This window comes from Schistosoma haematobium, chromosome 4 (genome assembly GCF_000699445.3).
Source record: "Schistosoma haematobium chromosome 4, whole genome shotgun sequence".
Taxonomy (NCBI): Eukaryota; Metazoa; Platyhelminthes; class Trematoda; order Strigeidida; family Schistosomatidae; genus Schistosoma; species Schistosoma haematobium.
The window spans coordinates 42380700-42403335 of NC_067199.1; the positions used below are offsets into that span (position 1 = coordinate 42380700).

A 22636-nucleotide genomic window follows, 5' to 3' on the forward strand; every position below is an offset into this window, starting at 1 on the left:
TGAATCTCTCAAATTCTTATACAAATTAAGGTAACACTGGGAACTATTTGGATGCTCTCTGATAGTAGAACAACTTTTCTTAACCTGAAACTATGATCTTTAGAAATTCACTTGAATTATTGACAGTTCCTGTCATGAAACGATTTGATATTCCCCGCCCCTCCCCCCGAACTTCAATTATCATGAAGATATTCTGTTTACATTTATGAAATAATTCCTCACTTAAGTAATAATACGCTGGGTAAGTAATCCGAGTAATCACAACATTCAGTTCTAATCATTGGTCAATCATATCCTATCTGTTAGGTAAATCAAAATCACTATAATCTTCGTTAATTATTGTGACCGAACACTGATGATTACTCCATTGATGAACGTGGTATTTAACCGGAAATAGCCTTTTCAAACGGATATAACATAAGTGTCACCAAAGTCACTTGGATCAGTACCAGGATGATGGAGTGTTTTTATCAAATACTAATTATTTTGTACATACCTAACCACACAATTCCGAATTCAATATAATTCAAGTGTGTAGACTGTGTTCTCTGTGTTCAGTCCCGATCCATTCATCACTATTATACCACACACAAGTTAGATCTGGGAACTTGGATTACATTCGGTACTAACAGTGTTGCTACTATTACTACCATTACAGAATATCCTAACAAACCTAAAGAGGAAATAACAAAAAGAGAGAAGACAAACATCTTAGCAAAGTGAACTGCTTCAACTGCAATAAAAATCACGATGGACAGAGTGGCTGCCTTCTTCTTCATCATCAACAACATTAGGTGTCTGAGAAGCACCATGAGTTATCTTCGCTTATACCTATGCATGTGGACAATTGTAGACACGGATTTGATTGAGAATATGTTGAAATCTTGAGGAGAGAAAATACAAACAAAACTCGAGTTTTAAGTAAATCGGAGCAGGTCAAACAGCAATCAGTAAGCATATGTGTGTTAATTCGAACATCCCATTTCCCTACGAATTTTGTCAAGATGCTGTCCAGAAAGACCACAAAATCTTCAATATTGAACTACCCATCTGGGAGAACGCTAACCCACCTAAATTTGTTTGACATTTTACTGATTTGGCCACCACAGTCACTTTAACATACTATCGGTTGATTGTATTATCTTATCACGCAAATAAATCTTCTTGTCAAAAATCGACTACTCCATAGATATGGAGGTGCACAACTCACCTTGAATCGTCTGCCCATGATAAATGGTTTATCGGGATTTTCTTTATGTAAAATTTTGCGCAGATTCTCTACAATCACATATGAATCATCATCCGCCTTCATGAAGTAATCGTAATCATTGGCATAATGTTTTGCCATGTATTTTATGGCTCCAGCTGTTTTATTCCACAATAAGTTGCGACCTTCAGCATTGATAACAGCTACAATTTACGAATACATTGATATATTCGGTGGTGATTGGAGTAACTAAACAGACAGATTCAATGACAGTCATAAATGATAATAACCAACACGGGGAGACGGAGTTCATATGGGAAGGAACTTTCACTAACCTCTGGTGGACTTGGACTGAATGATGATAGGATTTATCTTTTTCTTAAAATTCAAACTTGGCTTAGAAGCCAGGTAATTCAGCCAACTATATACATATATATTTCGGCTCAAGTTGCCACATCACATTGGCTCAAATGTTAGGGAAAAACCAAGGGCAATAGACATAGTAACAGTATCAGTGGTAACAAAGAAAATTAAAAATAGAAGATACGATTCGGGAAGGAAATATGAAATTATCAAAATGATTGAAAACTTCATGTGGAATTTGGGAACTTTGAATATAAGAGAAGACGAAGAATGAATGCATCTGAGTAATTGAGAACAACTTTGAGCATTGTTACTCAAAGTCTCCAACCATTGTTTACGATGATCACGCGGATCTCAACCAGGTTGTATGCACCTAACTACATGGATTGGTTCAACACTCAATGCCTTTGTGGACTGATGCCACGTTTTGTTTATTGTCCTCCCTGACTTTTTCCCAAGCTACTAGTTGCACTAGCCATTATTACGCATCCAGTTAGTTGGTAGTTGGACATGCATAATGCATATCCCAACAATCTCAGTCGATAGATTCATTACCTCGTCAATCGACTTCCTATAGTTACCTGGTGCTGTGCGTTCAACCTCAGAATTGTCAAATCGATGGTACAAAAATATATGAGCAATGATTTGAAGACATTGATGATCAAGACCTCGTAACCCAAGAATATCATTTATTATAAAAGGTATGTTTCTCACCCATCAAGTAGATCGGAGCGAAGTGTCGAGCAGTTGACAGACGTATATCTTGTGTGCGCCACAAGTGAAGCAAGTTGGTAAACGCCAACCGGCCTCTCTCCATCCGTGTCGAGATTCCGTCAAACACTAACCCACTAGTGTTGATGAGACTTTCAAGTGAAGTGAAGTGAAGTGGTCGACACAATCCACTATTTCACTCGCTATCGTCAGACTCAAGGTTGGCAGAAACCAGTCCTTAAGCAATATTTTGCGTTACGATGAAGTGATACGCATCACAAACACGCTCGCACTGTTGATTGATTAAGGAGGTCAAGAGACCCTGAGTGTTGTCAAGGTATTCACCAAATAAAAATATTTCATCTAAGTATTCCGAGTCAACAAATGAATCTTCTGGTAGATCAATTTATCATAATTCACACGATGATATTATTATTATTATTATTATCTCAAGAAGAACGTCTACCAATAAGTTAAATGGAAATGGAGAAAGTGGACAACCTTGAAGAACACTACTTGGAGTCATCGATTCTCATTCTCTTTCGAAGCACCATGAAAATGTAGTTTTATTGCACATTCTGCACCAAAATAGAAAAATCATTCATTTTCGACATTTCTACAAATTACAAACTGGTTATCTTTATTCTGATTGCATTATCCTTACACTATACTTTAACATCAGATATATCTATTATGAAATCCCACACAAAAGCTCTTCCTGATGCCTAATTAACGTTTTGTTCGGTGAATATATTTTTATCTGCATCAGTGTTTTTATAGTTGAGTCCAGTCTTTGTTTGTATACAGTTGTCAAAATAGCACATTACATGCATAGCTACTTGAAAAATTCACTTGTGTTAAGATCTGTATAAGTCTCATGTAAATCGAAACACATTGGTAGTATCGATTAAAATGTTTAATTTTTTTTGTAACTGAAAACAATACGACAATATTCATTCGTCCAATGAGCTTCGAACAATATTATCTGAGTACTCTCAGTGTACATACACACAGTGTATATTATGATGTCTAAGATAAATCATTATTTTAAGATAACACTAATGTAATGTTTCTCGTAAAGTCAGTTATATATTGCACAACAATCTTTTCCACGTAACACTATATATCCTGTACACTTATTTTCATATCTGCCCAATATAATGAGATATTGTGATCAGGATAGTTGGTCATATTTTTACTGAGACAGTAACTGATCAATGGAGTTGTACAAAGATCGTATCATACCATAAACGCGACCAAATCAAATTAATCAAATGCTTGACACAAAGCATCTGGGTTTCATCTTTCACCAACAATGTATCCACGATATAATTTGATCTGGATAAAGGGTTATATAGTAGAACACTGATTACTACTGCGGTGTGTGCTACTTATATTGACATAAGTTAGTAGTGTACATGTTAGCCGTGAACAGAATGTCTGGCAGCAGAGAGACAAGAGGATCGAGCAGTAAAGAATGGAAACAGAATGCAATTTGTATCAAAATGCAAGGACAATGAAGTCTGAGTCATTTTGAGACAATCGGTGGATATTTTGTAAATAAAGCATTTACTTTATGATTGCTAGATTTTATTAACAAGTCCTGTAATCTTGTGTTGAATACATTAGATTGTCTCCACTGGCGTTCTTGTTCACTACACTACTACTACTACTACTACTACTACTACTACTACTACTACTACTACTACTACTGCTACTACTGTTACTACTGCTACTACTGCTACTACTACATAATATCCGATCAGCGTAATCCACCTACTTTACAAAGCACTGTTGAGGAGTCCCACAATACGACGGGACGGCTGTTCCATGCTTTCAGGTTTCCCATAGTGGTCTAGCTTCAACCGATTCATGCTCTCAACTATTGAGAGTTCTTCTAATTTTGTAAGATGGTGCAAATTCTTATTGCCTTCAAATAGTTTTATCATAATTCATTAATCTATAGCTATTCCGTGATGAAAATTTTCTTTTCGACGACATCATTTACTTATGCTGTACATTCGTACTCATAGATGTATGGAAAACATGTCTATAGAAGGACAGAACATAGACATATATTCTCCACATATCTATGGATACGAATGTACAGTCTAAGTAAATGATTTCAACGAAAAGAAAACTTCCATTGCTAAACTCAATGACATAATGGGTTATTTTAATTACCATAACTACTTGTTATTTCAATTTATACTTGTAAACATGTGTTTGTATAAATCATATGGAAAAACAATATCAAGTGAATTTAAACTTCACCCCATTGCACAAGCAAGTGGCTATCAGAACTCAGTAGCTGAGTAGATGACGCGATGGAGTTTGAAGCGAACGGTACTGGGTTCGAGTCCCAGAGTGAATGAACTTCAACTCAGATGCAGGTATATACAGGCGACGGATCCTAAATAGGACGAAACGCGCGTCAAACTGGATTCCACTTCTGGCCACTATCTATCTTTGCTTAGAATGCTTGTGAATTAAGGCAATATCAAGGCAATACAAACAGTATGCACATGCGCCAATAACAGACTGATCAATTGCAGTGCTAAGCATCAATAAGAAGATTCAAGTAAAAACAATACCAAGTGAATTTATTCATATTGAAAGATCTATTATCAGAATAAATATGGGTCAGATAGTGTGAGAGAAATCATAGTGTAATTACAATTCGATCAAATGTTTAGCGAAAGACTACATTGTGTAAAAAATTATTAGTAAGGATGAACGTGAAGTAAATGAATCGTGTATTGGGGAGATGAATAATGATCTTTAGCCAATAGTAGTAGTAATAATAATAACAACAGTAATTTCCACTTAACATACAAGCAGATTCAAGTCAACATTCCATATGAGTCATAAAAACATGAACAATTTTATTCTATTTTGTTTGACAATCCTACAGTTCACATGCTTTTACTTTAAACGATGCACTTTACCCTTGACCTGAATATTTTTCGGATTAATAATTTGAATATATGGATTGTAGAACCTGAAGAGGATCTATCGAAAACAATATTCTTCGTTCATAGATTAGTCTTCTTAACATGATGGGGATCTTTAGACAATAAATATGTTTGTATGCTTTGATCTCATTTACAATAAAAAACAACGATTATAGGCTAGAATCATTGATTCAAGAGGACAGGCAAACACTAGAGATTGAACGTTCTTACCAGGGTTTGTAAATGGTATGTTGTGTTCTCCAAAGTGCAATAAAACGTCATGGTGGAATTTAAAAATTGTAACATTTCTGTATATTTAGTTTACAGCTTAAAGTAAACACTCCATTCTCAAATACCTAGATGAGTAGACATATAAGACATTTAGGAATGGAACCAAATGTCCCTGTATTTTCTAATGAATACAGTATTCTCAGAAGCTTCAATTTAAACACGAGTCTAATTATGAGGTAATATAGTGTATTCAATGCTCTCAGAGTAAATAGTAGAACCTTAAATGTTACACAAGATTTAACGTGGGTTTCTACTGATCTAGTCATTAATCATTTTCGTTCTAAATTGGATTAATGTCGATAATGTGTTACACATTAATTACTACGGTTTGACTTGACAATCAATGCTGGCTGGTGCAGGAGGAGGTTGCATAAAATAAGGGGTGGAAAGACCGGGACGAGGATTCAATCACGGAAGTCAGTGAATGTTGATATGAGTCACATTAGTAAGTCCAATTTACCGGCTTAGTGTTCCTGGGATAATCATTTACAACATTTGGAGACGTTGAGTGGTATGACTCGGAATCTGATGCATTAAGACAGATGTATGCATTTTAATAATATTTCCTTAGATTTTGAATTCCAATACTTCTCCATAATTTTCATTGCACCAAATAATCCCCTTTTGGAGATTATTTTCTTGATGCTTACTATCACTGATATTACTATCGTTTCGACTGTTTCGTTATCTAGTCTGGTCATATAGGTCACAAAAACATGAAACAGTAATAATAATAATAATAATAATAATAATAATAACAATAATAATAATTATCATCATCATCATCATCATCATAATCATAATAATAATAATAATCATAATAATAATAATAATAATCATCATCATCATAATCATAATAATAATAATAATAATCATAATAATAATAATAATAATAATAATAATAACAATAATAATAATAATCATAATCATAATCATAATAATAATCATAATAATAATAATAATAATAACGATTCTGACAACTGGACAATCAGTGACTTACCTATTGAAGGAAGATGCGAATCAGTTTCACTACTAATGAATAAATAGTTATTACATCGACCAGCCCACGTAGCTTTCACATGAACAGCTTTTGATTTATGATTCGCTGGCATTGTTAGTATCCAACAGAACACACGTACTTGTTTAGCCAATACGTTAGCCAATGTTGCCTCGGCTACAGGTAGGAAGGAAAGTATACAAGAATAGAAACAATGTAGATTCGTCTAATTCTTCCTCTAAGACGAGGAAAATTAATTTGACATTCGAGACTGCGAACTGCCACCGTTTGTCTGAATAAAGTAAGTCAATTCGCATAAACAGAGAAATTGACTGACTGACTGAGTAGTCAAGAAACTTAACTAAAACAATGAGAACAATTAAAACAATGTTCACTGAATTTTCAGTAGGGAGAAAATGCAGTTAATGCATCTGTATCACATGAGCTGACATATACTCCTTAGTAAGAGTCTTGAATCTACAAATCTCGTGTTATACCGACCACATTTCGAAGGTACCCGTTCACTTACACAACTTATGAAAAGAGTTAGTTACTTCACAGATCAACACAAGTTCAATATAGTGAAACAGATGTTGTGCATTGATTCACACTCAATAGCAACACACCTAGTGAATTGGAAATCCGAAAAGAACTTAAATGTATAGACGAGACAAGACATCCTCCCGGAATACTCTACTTGAATTTTTATCAGAATGGAGACGACATATTTGTGACCCGATTGGCCAAGCTGAAACGAAGAGAAGAAATAATGAAAATTTTAAACATGTCTCTACCTCTAAGACTCAGTGTTTGAACAGCTCATCATCAGAAGTTAGGTGGTACAGTTGAACCACCACAATAAACATGACATAGACCTCCAAATCCTGGCTGTCAGAAAAGTAAAAACGTATATCGAAAAATGAAAACTCAACCAAATCTAAGGAAACAATTTGAAGCTCATCATATTTTCGAAGATATGCTGGAAATACTGGATCTAGATGAGGGTAAATTATTGAAAATTTCAACAGTATGGAGAATGACACAAGCTAACTTGTTTCAAATGAGGTCCATTCCACTCTATGAGCTATCGATCAGATATTCCACTTTTGGGATTTTACTTATATTGTACATGGATCATTTTCCGAAGTTCTTAAATTCGAACTACTCTGTCGGTACTGTCATTTCTCCTGTGTCATCTGCCATATCATTTGATTATGAAACTGTTTCATTACAAGTAATAAATATCATCAATCCTGGAAAACCGAAATTTCTCAAACATTTCTAATCCATTAATTCATAAATCAACACACTCTCTAGATGTAACCACAACATTGCAACTCATCACAGAGTAAGGCAGTCAATTTGTTCTTCTTCTCCATGAATATTTGCAAAACCATCAGCTAGCACATGTATTCAGCCAAAGGTTCCACACCCACCCAAAACATTTCTCACTTGATTAACTCATCAAAATTTTCACGGTGCGCTCACGAAATTTGTGTTGAACACGATCCACTAGTTCGAATTCTCTATCTTCCACGTCTATACATCAATGCCATCACTAAAATCATTCCTGTATAGATTCCATGTCGTATTTCGGTTAATGTCAATTCCAATAAACCTCATCACACTGTACTAACATGTGTAGTTAGCAAGCATGTTTCGGTTTCATTTGAAGACACACGCCATCACATCATAAATATTCCTCAAAATATTGGTGATCACTAAATACTATATTCCAACTTCATGAATAAACAATGGAACATTCATTATGAAATTGATTGATTCTGAACTCCATTCTGTTTACATTTTATTTGAGATAACACTAATGAGGATAATAGATAACCGTGTACTCTGTGTTAGCCAACCACTCTCATTGGCTAATATTTATTCATAGGAAATAGCTTTGAAATCTTGTAGACACCACAATGTTCAATTTTCATATTTGAATAGACAGAACACAAGATATGACAGCACTACCTGTGAGAAATGCACCCAGTTTCGTATTCCTGATATTTTCACACCGTACATTCAACTCAATTATAGAGAAACGACTGACTATATTATGGTGAAAGTACGTAAATTATGATGATCAGTCTACAGATAATCCAACTGCTTTCATTTCTAAACCAGTGAAATGTCTTCAACTGTGAATGGGAAGTTAGTAAATAAATAACAATGGTTGATCGTAATCACGATAATCTCTCTTGTTTCTTTGATACCAATGCCATTTTTATGCTGTATTCGTTCGCTGATTAAGAAATAGGTCAAGTGAATTCCTGAGGTTTCCGGTGAAACATAGGAAAGACTTTGAGGAAATTGTTGAGACGTGGAGGGTTCTTTATGGAGCTAAAACTGAAGGGAACAAGTTGTTTCCAATAGATGAAAGACCTCAGTGAGGGCTGTCAATACTAAAACGATGATGAGAGCTTAACACTTTCATCGAATACCTATGTTGATAAAATTCACAAAAGTGTGTATTGTTTCCAGCTTTTACGTTTCCAATTCACTTTCTGGATGAATTATGTGAGTATGAGTTTGAGAAAGTTCTCTATTTATTTGGTCCAACAGAGTCACTTAGGATAGACAGAGTAAAATGTGAAACGATGAGACGACTGAAGGGTCTGAATTCAGAGAGGTGCATAAATGTTTTCAACAGTGGAAAGTAATACAGGCCAAATGCGTTTCTACAAATGGGAACTATCTCGAAAATGGATAAGATTGATGTACGACAAACCATCCACTCAACTCGCCTACTTACTTAGTAAAGACACTGGTGACTGAAAAAATGATTCACATTTATAACGACTCAGTTCGTTAATATTTAGCTAGAATTCGGAAACTACAGTCTGAATCATAGATGGATATTTCGAGTATTGCTTCAACTGAAAGCAATTTTTAGAATAATCATTGAAACCATTAATAACAACTGTGGTTTCCCACTTCAAATCAAAACCAATACACTTACCTAAATGTTGTAATGCATGTTCGTGTATTGAGTCGTTCGAAAGAACTGTAATTTTCAGGGAACACGATAAAGAAATTGATAGTCATTTTAAGTTAAATCTAACCTACTCAACTGTTTATATGTATTATCGTTTGCTGTCAATTTCGGTGACTTGGCTGCAAACAGTGCTGCTGTATACAAATCCTCTTCATGTTGTACATAGTAGAGGTGGACAATTAGTCCTCCACCAAACATACCGATCGTGTATATAAGAAGCATACGAAAGAATGGTGATAATTGCATAAAGACTTGAAATTCCTAAGATCAAAATGAGAGAGCGTTAGTACCAACTAACAGAATTTACTTTTGAATACAATTCCAATCAGAGAATTGTTATGGAAGCATCATAATCATATCACTGTTTCATCTGATGTAACAAATAAGTGGTAAACTTTATTCGTGTTTATGTTTGTATGCCTGAGTACCATGTGGTTCAGTAAATTCCTAAACGTCCTTTCCAATGTCATACTTGTTTACTACAATACCATTTAATTGGATCCATTCGACTTTGGTGAATAGAGGAGTTTGATTTTGTGTATTTTCCATGGGGAATTTACTACAACGATTTCACCGTTATTGTGTAGACGTATGAGGATTAATAGACCAAATTCAGAACAGAATGTGTCCACATATATACATTTGATTGCAACATTGATTGATATCAATATGAATCTCTGAGTTAGTATAAATTTTTGCCGAAATCGTGTTCACATATAATCGACGATTGTTAGTCAACTTCAACATTCGGTTCATTAAATTAATATGTCGCATACATTAATTGTCAAATTGAATCTCTCGACTCCAAGTTGGATAAGTAGCAATTAGGAATAGAATGTTCGTTTCATCACTATCTAACTTGTGTAAAGCGGACGTTTTTGATACACGGCACAGAAATTATCATAAATCACTAATAATTATCTATGGACGTGTTACAGAACCCTTTGACCTCTGCCTTTCTCCAAATGCATCTCGTCAACAAATTTCAATAATAATATCTAATAAACCATATGATTTTAACACCATTCTTGAAGCGTAGGATCGAGATGTAGTTTGGCAATTCCCAAACGAATGCAAAACCTTTTTCTAATGCTTACTGAATTATCTATGTTTCACCTCACTGATGTCATATTGTGACGTAAACCAAGTTGAAACTAAACATATTGACATAATGAACTCATTTAAGTAATCATTATGTCTCCATCAATGATTAGTTTCAAATGGATTCCATATATCCTATACAAACTCTATTGTGTGGGGTCGTGATCGTTCAGTTGTGCTGTATATATATATATATATATATATATATATATATATATATATATATATATATATATATATATATATATATATATATAATTTAACTATTGTAAAAAAAATACAACTGAAATAATCACTTAGTCAATAAAATAGGGATAATCGAAGTAAATTGTATTTAAAATTCCGAATGAATGATTAGCTGGGGATTTTAGTTTGGTTTTTTATAAACCAATGGTCTGATGTATCTACTTCCTCTTCAATAAACTGCTTCCCTAACTTTTAAATTTCTAATCATGACTTGATTCGTCCCATGTTCAATCGAATTATGATTAACATGAGTTAAGAGATACACAGTTGATTCAGTGGTGATTATCAGATTGGATAATTCAAGCATTTGTATTAATAAGGCAAATTGAATGTAGTAGAAAAAAAGCACAACTACTAAATACGCAATAGATAAAATGAACTGATATCCTCATGGAGACGTTGTAAAAGATACATCTTTTTACGACCCATATCTTGAAAAAGAATACAGACTGAATACCACAGATTAAGCAAAGTGAGGGATTAGTCTTTGAGTTACTAATGTTTACCAAGGTACTGGATAGTTTTATATCCAAAATGAATGTAGGTATCTCAAAAAAAGTGTATGAGAAGTTTACTATGAAAAAATAATTAAAACATTCAGCAGACTATATTTTCAATTTCATTGTTTGTTCTGTCAAGCTCATTTGTATAGGAGGAAGTTAGCTTGTGACTAAAGTCTACTAAATAAGGTCTCAATCATGTTTAATCTTTGAACGCCCTATACTTTTGCACAATAATTCACTAGTTAGTAGCAACCGTTGTCATGTCGATTCGTTGGTGCTAATTAAATTCCATTCAACACATTTCAAGAGCGAAAATAGGGATAAAACATACTTTCCAGTAGGTCTATAAATTCCTTAGTTTGATTCTCGGAATATCAGTTATAGTTTTAGATTACTCGGTAAAAAAGCGGAGAGAGTATCATTTATGGACAAACCAATCAGGTATAAGATAACGAGTCACGAGTTTTGGCGCGAAATTCATGCATTCTTTTGGCTAAATAGAGTTTATGTCAGTTCGTGATAAAACTTTAGATCTAACTTTCAACCCTAACCATCAACTGTAAATGTTAATTCTACCTGCTTTATAATCTTCATTTCGTACTGATCAGTAGGTGTCCACGTTCTAGGTCACTTCATCGTCACTCAAAGGTTGTACATAAATTATAGTCTCATCAAAGAAAACCACTAAGCTATTCAAATTGTATGTATCGAAACGAATTCCTAATTAATTCACGCTGCCATTGGTATGAGTCAAATGATGACAACAAAGAGTATGTTCTTTTTGATATTATGGAAATCGGATACGGTATTATTTAATTCAGTCTTATTAATCGGGACAACTCGTAAGCATGGTCCATAGCATTCGATCTGCACTAATAAGGACTTGACACATATGATATTGATCACCACCCAGTGATCAATCAATTGTGATTACATCTCAGTCCTATAGGAGGTTAGTCACGACTCGGATAGCTGAGTAGTAACGTCTTCGACTGTGAAGCTAGGTGACACGGGATCGAATCCGTCAGGGAGTACCAGTTCTCTCAAGACAACAGGTACACCTTGTTGACGAGTGCCAAATAGCACGAAACTCGAGTCCAGGGTGTCCTGTCGACTACGTCCAACCACCATCTAATCACAACTCGTAAGTATAATTATTAACTTGAAAGTATAATTCCATAAATAACTGAGACATTAATGTCAATGATACCAATGATACAACATTTCATACATAAAGATTATGATTGTATTTTACAACAAGGTACTAACAAAAACAACTAACTTGTATGAAACAATATGAATCGATAAAACTCCTTTCATCTAAATGGGTAAAATCATTGTCTTATTTCTTTCCACTATCACTTCTTGTTTAACCAATTAAAATAGAATTTAACAATTTACATTGTGATTGGTTTATTTTACTTAAATTCGATCGTAAATGGAGAAGATTTATTGGTTGAAAATGAAAATATTGACCAGTTATTAGTATTAAATACACACATAAAAATCGAAAAAATATTAAGACCAAGCAAGGTTGGATCAATAATTTGAGTGGTAACAATCGATTACTTCACTTTCAATCTGTTGCTAATGCTCAATTGTGTTATTGAACAACAAAATATTTCATGAATAAACAATTTTTGTTTATTCATTAAAAGAAGATCACTTTGAAATATATCACATAAATATGATAGTGAAAATTTATATTATTTCGATAATACAAGACGAAGAAGACACAGTTTATTAGAATTATGTGATGATATCTTTGCACAATTTGATTGCACACACACACACACACATGGTATACTTGTTAAGACATTTTGATATGAAAACTAAAAGGTCAATTAGACAAATGAAAAGTATACCGTAATAAAGAAATAATAATAATAGAGTACACAAAAACAACGTGATAACTATACTAGATAATAAATCAGTATTACCAGGGTAGGTTAAGTGTAAAGACAAATCGTTTTTGTACGTATAAAGGGGATAATCGAAATCATTTCGAGTGATTTGTCGTATACGTCCATCATTTCCCAACAGAGTTCTTTCCCGTCTCTTACATATAGCTGAAGCTAAAGGATTTCGTACATTTAACCCCAATTTATGTGTACAGAAGAAATTCGTGACCCCTTATCTCTTCTATGGCCGAATATAACTTAACAAATGACTTTTTTTAATTTAATTTATGTTACCATTAGCATTATTTTCACAACTGGTATTTATTTGTAACTTTCCACGTCTTCCCGTTTGTATTCTTCACTATCTAATTATTTACACACTTATTACGTAATGATCTTAATGTTTTGTGATGATTATTTTAAGTTTCCGTATAGCCAAGGCTTCAACAAACCTTAGTATACGTCATTTTGAAGGCTTTTGTACAACACTGCGAAATTCTGACTTGATGTCAACCTTATGACTAGTCTCAATCAAATGTTTCACAATCGAGGATTATATCTATCTATCCTATGATCTGATTTGACCATTGGAAGTATATATATGTAATCAGATTGTTTGAAATGTATTGCGCCATTATATCACATAATTCTGATAAACTTTGTCTTCTCATTGCATTATCGAAATTCATCAAAGGGACTAATTAATTGTTTCAAATTTCTGAAAAGAAGACTCCCTACACAGATTATTAAAAGGTTAGATGAACTTGTCAACCTTATGAATATATATATATATATATATAAGAAATGAATGAATGAATGAATGAATACGTTGTACAATTTGACAATTACATTTTTTATATACAAAATTTCGACATATACTTGATGGGGGTACATACATTCCTTCGCAAGGTAAGTAGAAACGCCACAAAGTAGCACGTTTTCGTTACCTTTACAATATTAACATCATACGCGTAAGGAAACCTGAACTATGGGTTCAAAATGACTTTTTCAACACCTTTTTTCTAAATTGTGATTCACAGTTTTCACAAACTACCTCTCTCTATTGTCCTAGAACTTATCATTCTACTTTTCGAGGCATTTTTTAAAAATTGCATCGTATGATGAGATTCCTTAACAAAATTATTCACTTTTGGCTGGTTTATATGGTCTTCCCTATTAATTTTTCACATGTCAACAATTTCGTGTTGACTCACAAAATAAGAAAGATGGAATTGTATACTTTGGTTTGTTTTGTTTGTATATGACTGTGATTATTTATTGTTATAAAATACACATACTGTGAGTTGTTATTTATTTACGTCTAGAGTTCCGTTTCTCGCATCGAGTAGTGAATTACTGGAATTCCCTACCGGAACACGTAATATCAGCACCGTCTGTTAATATATTCAAAACGAGATTGGACCTCCACAGTATTATAAACTGCAAGGATTAATATAGGTCGACAGATCTCCTATCCTTATTTCTGAAGACTGAAGACTAATGTATACGATATATACCATGCGGCTTCGAGAATGAGTTTTACAAAAAAATTCTCTTCATTGAATCACTCACTCTCGGTTCCAAAGAAAAAAGTTTATATCCATCCACCATATAGAGGTGAATCCAATAGTTTAGTTTTAAGACAGAGATTGAAAGCAGCCATAGAGAAAACCTATTATGCTGCTCAATTGGTTGTGATTGAAAAGTCTAAGCCCATGATTCCAAATAGACCTAGACAATGCACAAATGAATACTTTACATCTCATTGTATTTACCACTTTACATGTTTGTTTGGACACACATACATAAGGAGGAGTAATCGAACAATGCAATCAAGGGGTCATTGAATATGTGACTAGATGGCTTCAAAACCAATTAGTATCAAGTGATCCGATAGGAGGTAGAAAACCATGTTCATCGATAGCGAAATGTATAATTGAAACGGAGCACAAAATTGACATTCATACAGCTTTTAAAACGTTTTATACAAATTGTCAAGGACGAATTCTCAAGTCTACTGAAGCCTTGGCTATTCGTAAATTTAATTCCTCCCCCTTATGTGTACAAATGCAATTTGTCGTAACCTTGAATTTACCCTGGTAATCCTCAAGTCATTCTATGGCCTAAGATAACGCGACAATTTCTTATTCTTTCTCTCCCCTTTGTTACTTTTTTACTTGAACTTTCATTTAATTGACCTTTATTAATTTTCATATAAAATGCCCTGACAAATATATGTGTGACCAGATTGTTCGAAATGTAAAGCGTAAATACATTACATTTCTCAGATCAACTCCGTCTTCTCATTGTTCTATCGGAATATTTTGTAGTTTGTCATCCACAGTGGCATACGTAGTTTCTGGTTCCCACCTAGAATTTAGAAGTGAAGAATAGAGAGGAAGATATGTATTTTCAATGAGTTTTCATCATAGTTCTATATTACTATAAATATGTTTAACAAATGATAATAAAATATACCGGTCAATTGGTGGTCTATGAGTTATCAACATTACACATTAAAACTTTCATGACTGATTAACGAAACAATCAAAAGATGGACTGGATAAAGTGATGAATATTCAGAGGTATTAGTAATAAATGAACGAACTGGAATGTGTGGTTTAACAATTGGAAACAAGTTAATTGATAAATGGTCGCAAGTCCGATATTATTAACAGTAGCTTAATAATTAACTAAATCCAACTACAGCCACTACTAGGCTAATGACTGTCATACACCTGGGAAAATGAAAAAAAGTTGGGCGTAAGCTTACTAACCCTACAAGGCCGACGCCCTTTTTGAAAACGAGGACAACAATAAATATCGGGACATTTAATGTTCAAACAAGGTTAGAAACAATGAAAGGTCATTCAGATAGCCACATACTTAAGAACAAACAACTTGGTTATGTTTTTAATAAGCGAAACTCGTCAGATACAATCTGGACAGAGAAGACTGACTTCACAAGATATGTTGTTGCGTTGAAGTCATGAAGAATAAAGTGTACACGCTAAGCAAAACTTGTACTGATGCTCTCCAATAAAGAACCAAAGGAGTTTATAGGATAAGAGTTCCACGTCGGAAATATTGCCAGAGCATTCTCGAAAATAAGGGAAACATTACAATGAGTGTTACCCAGCGTTTTGCATTCATCAATGATGGTAATGAAAAATGCAAAGACCAGCTTAATATGAGACCGCAATCTATACTTTATAAATGCCCAGAAAAATGCTTGGCCATTCAGATGAGTGATCTAGATGAACAAAATTGACCATAAACTCATTATGGGGTGATATGGACTGGGAGAGAGAGACAAGAACGATGACAGACTGACATATATTTATGTGCTTCCAATAACATGATGAGTGCAAAAGGAATAGGTGAGCACAGCACTACGAACAGCTTTTGAATAGACCAGTGTCCATTAACTCAACAAACGTCGAAGTAGTATGTATAGATGACACCCCCAACAACAACAGAATAAGTTAAAAAGCAGATCAGAAAAATCACAAACGGAGAAACAAGTGGATCAGCAAGTCATGAAAGGTAACTGTGGGAGGACCATATGATATCATCAAGAAGCTGGTACTGAAATATGATATGAGCTACATTCTTGGATTGCTTAGTAAAAAGAAATCTAAATGGAATTCTAAATCTATCCATCTACCGAAAACTTACACACTCAAGTCGCTATATTGACTTCCATTCAGCACATCCTTTCAGTGCTAATATCTCGCTAGCCTTAAATCTTTTTAGAAGAGCTAACAAGATCATCACATCAGAAGAAGACAAACAGAAAGAACAAATAATGTAATTAGTATCTTACAACTTAATAATTCTCCTATGAAGATTATCAGAACTATGCGTACAGAAGAAATACGTCTTATCGTTATCGTTACCTTGGCCTTAATTATTTTGATTATCCTATTATTATTATTATTATTATTATTATTATTATTATTATTATTATTATTACTGCATTCCCCCCCTCTACTTATGTCTTATATTCTCATTGTTTTATTCGTAAATGCTCATCATATCACCTTATTTATTATTTTTTACACCTCTATGACCTTTAATTATTATGACAAAAAACATTTTAATCATCTTATTATATTCACTAAATCTATTGTTATTTATCAGTATAGGGGTTGTGGAGATAGTTAAGTTTTTGATTGAGATCATGAATCAATTGATGTTAGACCACCGTTGGAAACCTGGAAGCACTGGACGGCCGTTTCGTCCTAGTATGGGACTCCTCAGCAGTGCGCATCCACGATCCCGCTCCCCGTGAGATTCGAACCGAGGACCTATCGGTCTCGCGCCAGGCGCTTAACCAACTAGACCAATGAGCCGGCATCCAATGGTGGAGCTAATCCGTGTCGGGTAGAGACAGGTATCTACCTCAGTACAATGGAAGTTGGTCGCGCAATTTCGTGGATTGGTTGATGTTAGAAACTAACACCATTGGATGCCGGCTCAGTGGTCTAGTTGGTTAAGCGCCTGGCGCGAGACCGACAGGTCCTGGGTTCGGACCTCGCGGGGAGCGGGATCGCGGATGCGCACTGCTGAGGAGTCCCATACTAGGACGAAACGGCCGTCCAGTGCTTCCAGGTTTCCAACGGTGGTCTAACATCAATTGATTCATGATCTCAATCTATTGTTATTGTTATTATTCATATTACGTAATCTAGTATTATAACCCCTTTTTATTAACTGTGTTCACATTTCCTTACGGAATTAGTACTTTTACAAAAAACAGAAAATTTTCATATATATACGATTGTACAGATTGATAATAAATTCGTTGAAAAGAGAGATCCCTTCGCTGAACTTCGTGTTTTAATTTTAATATCATATAACTGTTCAGTAACTAGGTTATGCATATCTATTAGTCTCTTGCTATAAGCTTCATTTTGACCCATAGATTATTATTATTATTATACGATTTACTTTTTTAAGTTGTGTTCAGCTTAGTGATTGCAGTCTTCCACTTTCATAGCCACTTTCTGGTTTGATCTTGTGTAAATGCTATTTCCTATTTTATGGTGTGATGCGGTCTGTCTGTCTGTGTGGTATATAAACCAAGTATGTTTGGAATAAATGGTTCGCATAGTGGAAGCTGTTATTGGCGTTCTGGACTCAATTGGATGGGATAGGAGAATAAAGGACCAATAAGGAGGCTAGGCTGCTCATACTAGTCATTGGTTTCGCACAGTGCTAAGATTGAATAAGTTGTATTTCGATTGGCGAATGAATCACGTGATAACTAGCCGGATTCAAAGGCACAACAACTTCCACATTTCAGAAGCAGCACAGAATACAGTGGACACCTTGAACTTAACTAGATGATGCGGACTTTGCAGATAACTTGGCCATGCCATCGCACAGATAACGACAAGTGTAGGTGAAGATGGGCAGTGTAACAACAGCCTCGGTGTTGATAAGCCTCAGCGTTCACATGGGAAATAGTTTATGTGTATGAAAGTATTTATAATTGTGCCGTTTTTAATGAGATTAATTGAATTATTTATTCAAAAGTTCATTATGCATAATATATCTCTATTCATAAAGATAACGTTGCCATCAATTGTATCAAGGAGGTAGGAAGTTAAAAATAGAAACCATAAAAAAAAACTTATTTACTAAGTTATCTATTACCAGTTTAATGAATAAGGTGATACAATTTTTTTACAGACATAAATGTTAGGTTCAATAAGATGAATACTGATGGCTTTTGTTTTATATATTGGATGTATGCGTAGAACACAATGAATTATTTTTGTGGGGCCAGGTGCGTGATTCGAAGTGCGTTATTTGTATCTACTAGATGTCCTGTATCGATTAGGTGAGCCGTTATAGAGCCCTTAGTTGATTTTACTTATTATGTACTTAACCAGTAAAGGATGATTTTCGTAAATACGGTAATAGACTTACCTAATGGTACAATCAATGTAACTTCCTCCACATGAGTAGTTGAAATAGTAAATCTACATAGAAGCCGTGAATTCGGGAAGTCTGTTCTTATTTCCAGTCCTAATAACCTGTTAGTTGTAAACTAAGGAATACAATTTTTATGCAGTTAATTTTCTCTTTAGAATTTTTCGGGCTCTTTGTGTTATTAAATCTTTGATAGTATCGTTTAAAGATTATAATATCAGGAATACTGACTCCTTAAAAACTGTAGTTTTCTCTGCCCTTGTCCTATCTGGATCATGTGTTTGTTGAGAAATTTTAATATAAATAGTTCATGACAAGCTAAAGATGGCACTTGATTCTTCTTCAATGGTATGCTTGATGGAAATACTTTTTTACAAGATGTATCGAAATTTTTGTTAAGTTTCTTTTGTACTTAAGAGGTATAGAATTGTAAAACGGTATGTTGACCGACTGATGTCGATCTTCGACATATCATTCTTTTTGACATTCAATTTAATTTCCTTGTTAACAGGACGTCTCAAATTGAGGTAATATAATCATGTTCTTCCAGCATAAAGGTGATAGATGGATGACTGCAATCAGATCTTTTATGTAAACTAACCTAGTCTATTAGATTTGGAGTTGTTATAAAGGAAACGTCTATATATCAAGAATAAAACGGTAGTTCTTCAATTTCTTTCTTAAGTGAATAGTTTCCTAGTTTTTCCATTAAAAATGTCAGTATGAAACGATTCTCTGTAAAATCTGTCGTTAAACAGAAAAAAATCGTTCATTGTAAACCTAAGAATTTACACATTCAAGGTGTTAATTCTTCTGTTTGTATACATAAATTTCCCACCTGAATTTCCATACTCATCATCCTAGCTGTTTACTTAATATCACAGAATTTAGGGTGACTACTTCTAACTCAGTGTACATACTAACATTGGTCAAATAGAGATTTCAGTTCCTGAATCTACCTTTCTAGATCTTTCATCATATTATGTTTCTTTACTTTTCTTATTTAAACAACCCTCATCTTGTAATCCAAAATTCTATTTATTATTTGAGCCATTTTGACAGTTTACTAATTGCATAGGATTTTCCTCTGAACATTTTTTTGACGTTTCATTCATGTAAGAATTTAATGAATCAGTTTTAGTGCATAACGTTTAAGCGTCTACTCATCAGGTTGAACTCAGAAATAGCGTAAGGGATTTCAAAATAGAAACGTAAGGATATAGTCTAGTTTCATTGTATTTATTTATAAATCTCACATCCGTCTTCTCTTCATTAAACGTTGCTTAGTACCTCACGGGCATTCCTTAGCGTAAATGCTTACTCAAAGGATTTCAGTAAACTTAAAATTCCCATTTAGACACTACCAAACTGTTGGTATATTGTTATTGTTAAATATATACACATTAATGTAGATCCATGATGGAAAGATATTGGGAAAGTATTTCTTCTTCCTATTAACCTCATTCTTATTATGTCCCCGGCAGCGACTCTATCTGTATATCATTTACCAAAGTTTTCTCATAAAGATGTGAAATCGAATCTCATTAAAAAGTGGTGGATCATTGTAGAAGAATGAATCAGTAGGTAACTAGTTCATCTTAGTTACCAAACACACAATATTGATGTCAGTATTAGTGCTTAAGGAGAAATATATACACAATACATACATTAATAAGTCTAATAAATAAGTTGTATTCTCTGAATAACTATATACGATGATGAAAGAATGGGTCAATGAAGTGGTAGTTAAAAGTTCAATATTAAACTATAATTGAGAATACTTAACATTTAAAGACTGTCATTCACAGGATTGTTTATAGGCAAAAACGATAAGTTCAAATCGGTTTTTTGGCAATGAGTTATTTTCTGAAGGGGTTTGTGGAGATTTTTAGAAATTTTCACAGATTGAAATCATGAGTCAGTTGAAGCTAGACCACCATTGAAAACCTGGAAGCACTGGACGGCCGTTTCGTCCTGTATGGGACTCCTCAGCAGTGCGCATCCACGATCGGCAATACACCTGATTACAGTTAACATCAATGTTGTAATGATTTAGATTGGATGAAGACAATTTTCTTCATATATAAATGAATATATCCATTAAATGAATGCCAAATAGAATGAAACCCAAGTTTAAGGCATGTACCAATTAAATTCAATTATTTAAACCCAGAGAGTATTAAAAGTATTGAAGAATTCTTATTCTGACGGTAGCTACATATGTGACAATCTCCTAGTACTAATGTGACCCGCTCATATTTAAAAAAATCTGTTGAGAATAGACAATGTTACAAACCATTATTCTAGTTTGTTTTCATCATTTTACCTAACACATAACTGTTTGATCGATTTGACTAAATTAATACAAAATTTCAGTTTTTTTCTGATATTTAACAAGTTATGTATGATAAATTTTTTGGATCACAAGTCAGGGTCACATATGACTGAACATGTCCAACTGAAACTATTATTAAAGGATTAAATACAATTAATCAGTCAGTTGTTCGTTCAACCTAATTAATCATGATTTAAACTAGAATAAGCATAGAATCTTAGACAGGACGCTAATGTGACAAAATGAGAACAGATGTACATCAGTGATTCATACATTTTCACGAGCAGTTTCAGTGACGACGACAACAACAACAGTTGACCATTGTAAGCTCAAATGTGGTAATAGTAGTTGAGCATTATTGTTCGGTCGATTAAAACGTTTAGAAAGGAATCAGAGATCTGGTCGTTTGACTTTGATGGTAACCTTAATCTATTTTTCTAGCCATCCATTTGAAATACTAAAACTATTGCATTTGGCTGAATGTTAGTCTAAAAACAGGATATATTTAGCTTATTTGATATTTATTATCAAGCTGTACAATCGTATATAAATATCTGAAAATTTTTTGTCAATGTACTAGTTCCGTGAGGATATATGAACAAAGAATAAATATGATGATGTTATAGATAGATTGTAATAGTAGATGTAACATGAATAATAACAATAAGAAATCGTGTGTATGTAAATAGAAAGCTTTGTAAACTTATTATTTTACAAGGCTTTCTATTTGCATACACAATCTTATTTTTATTATTCATATTACGTAATCTAGATATTCATTTTTTCAATAGATTGTAACACAGTACATTGCAATGGTTTTTATTGATTGATATATACATGTAGATATCAGTATGGGGTTATGGAGATTGTTGAGTTTTTGATTGAGATCATGAATTGATCAATGTTAGACCACCATCGAAAACCTGGGAGCACTGGATTTCTGTTTCGTCCTAGTATGGGACTCCTCAGCATTGGGCATTCACGATCCCAAACGCGAGATTCTAGCCCAGGACCCTCGGTCTCGCGTGTGAACGCTTAACCTCTAGACCATTGGGCCGGCATAGATGTAGATTCGTTGGATACTGA

General features: G+C 33.9%; 1 protein-coding gene across 2 annotated transcripts in view; it reads right to left on the reverse strand.

Annotated features, from left to right (window-relative positions):
- The window catches only part of C1GALT1_6 (Core 1 synthase, glycoprotein-N-acetylgalactosamine 3-beta-galactosyltransferase, 1), a 42874-nt gene that overhangs the window by 10344 nt on the left and 9894 nt on the right, over nucleotides 1-22636 (reverse strand). The window contains exons 7-11 of one of the 2 annotated variants that reach the window (XM_051216472.1): nucleotides 12657-15645; nucleotides 9596-9785; nucleotides 9489-9533; nucleotides 6527-6700; nucleotides 1211-1410 (exon numbers count right to left, since the gene is read on the reverse strand). In XM_051216472.1, coding sequence (XP_051067063.1) covers nucleotides 1211-1410; nucleotides 6527-6700; nucleotides 9489-9533; nucleotides 9596-9770 — 594 coding nt within the window. In that variant the 5' untranslated portion in view covers nucleotides 9771-9785; nucleotides 12657-15645. Of the gene's footprint in view, nucleotides 1-496; nucleotides 3937-3969; nucleotides 6325-6526; nucleotides 6701-9488; nucleotides 9534-9595; nucleotides 9786-12656; nucleotides 15646-22636 lie in introns of those variants that run through there. The other variant, XM_051216473.1, reaches the window with a different exon arrangement.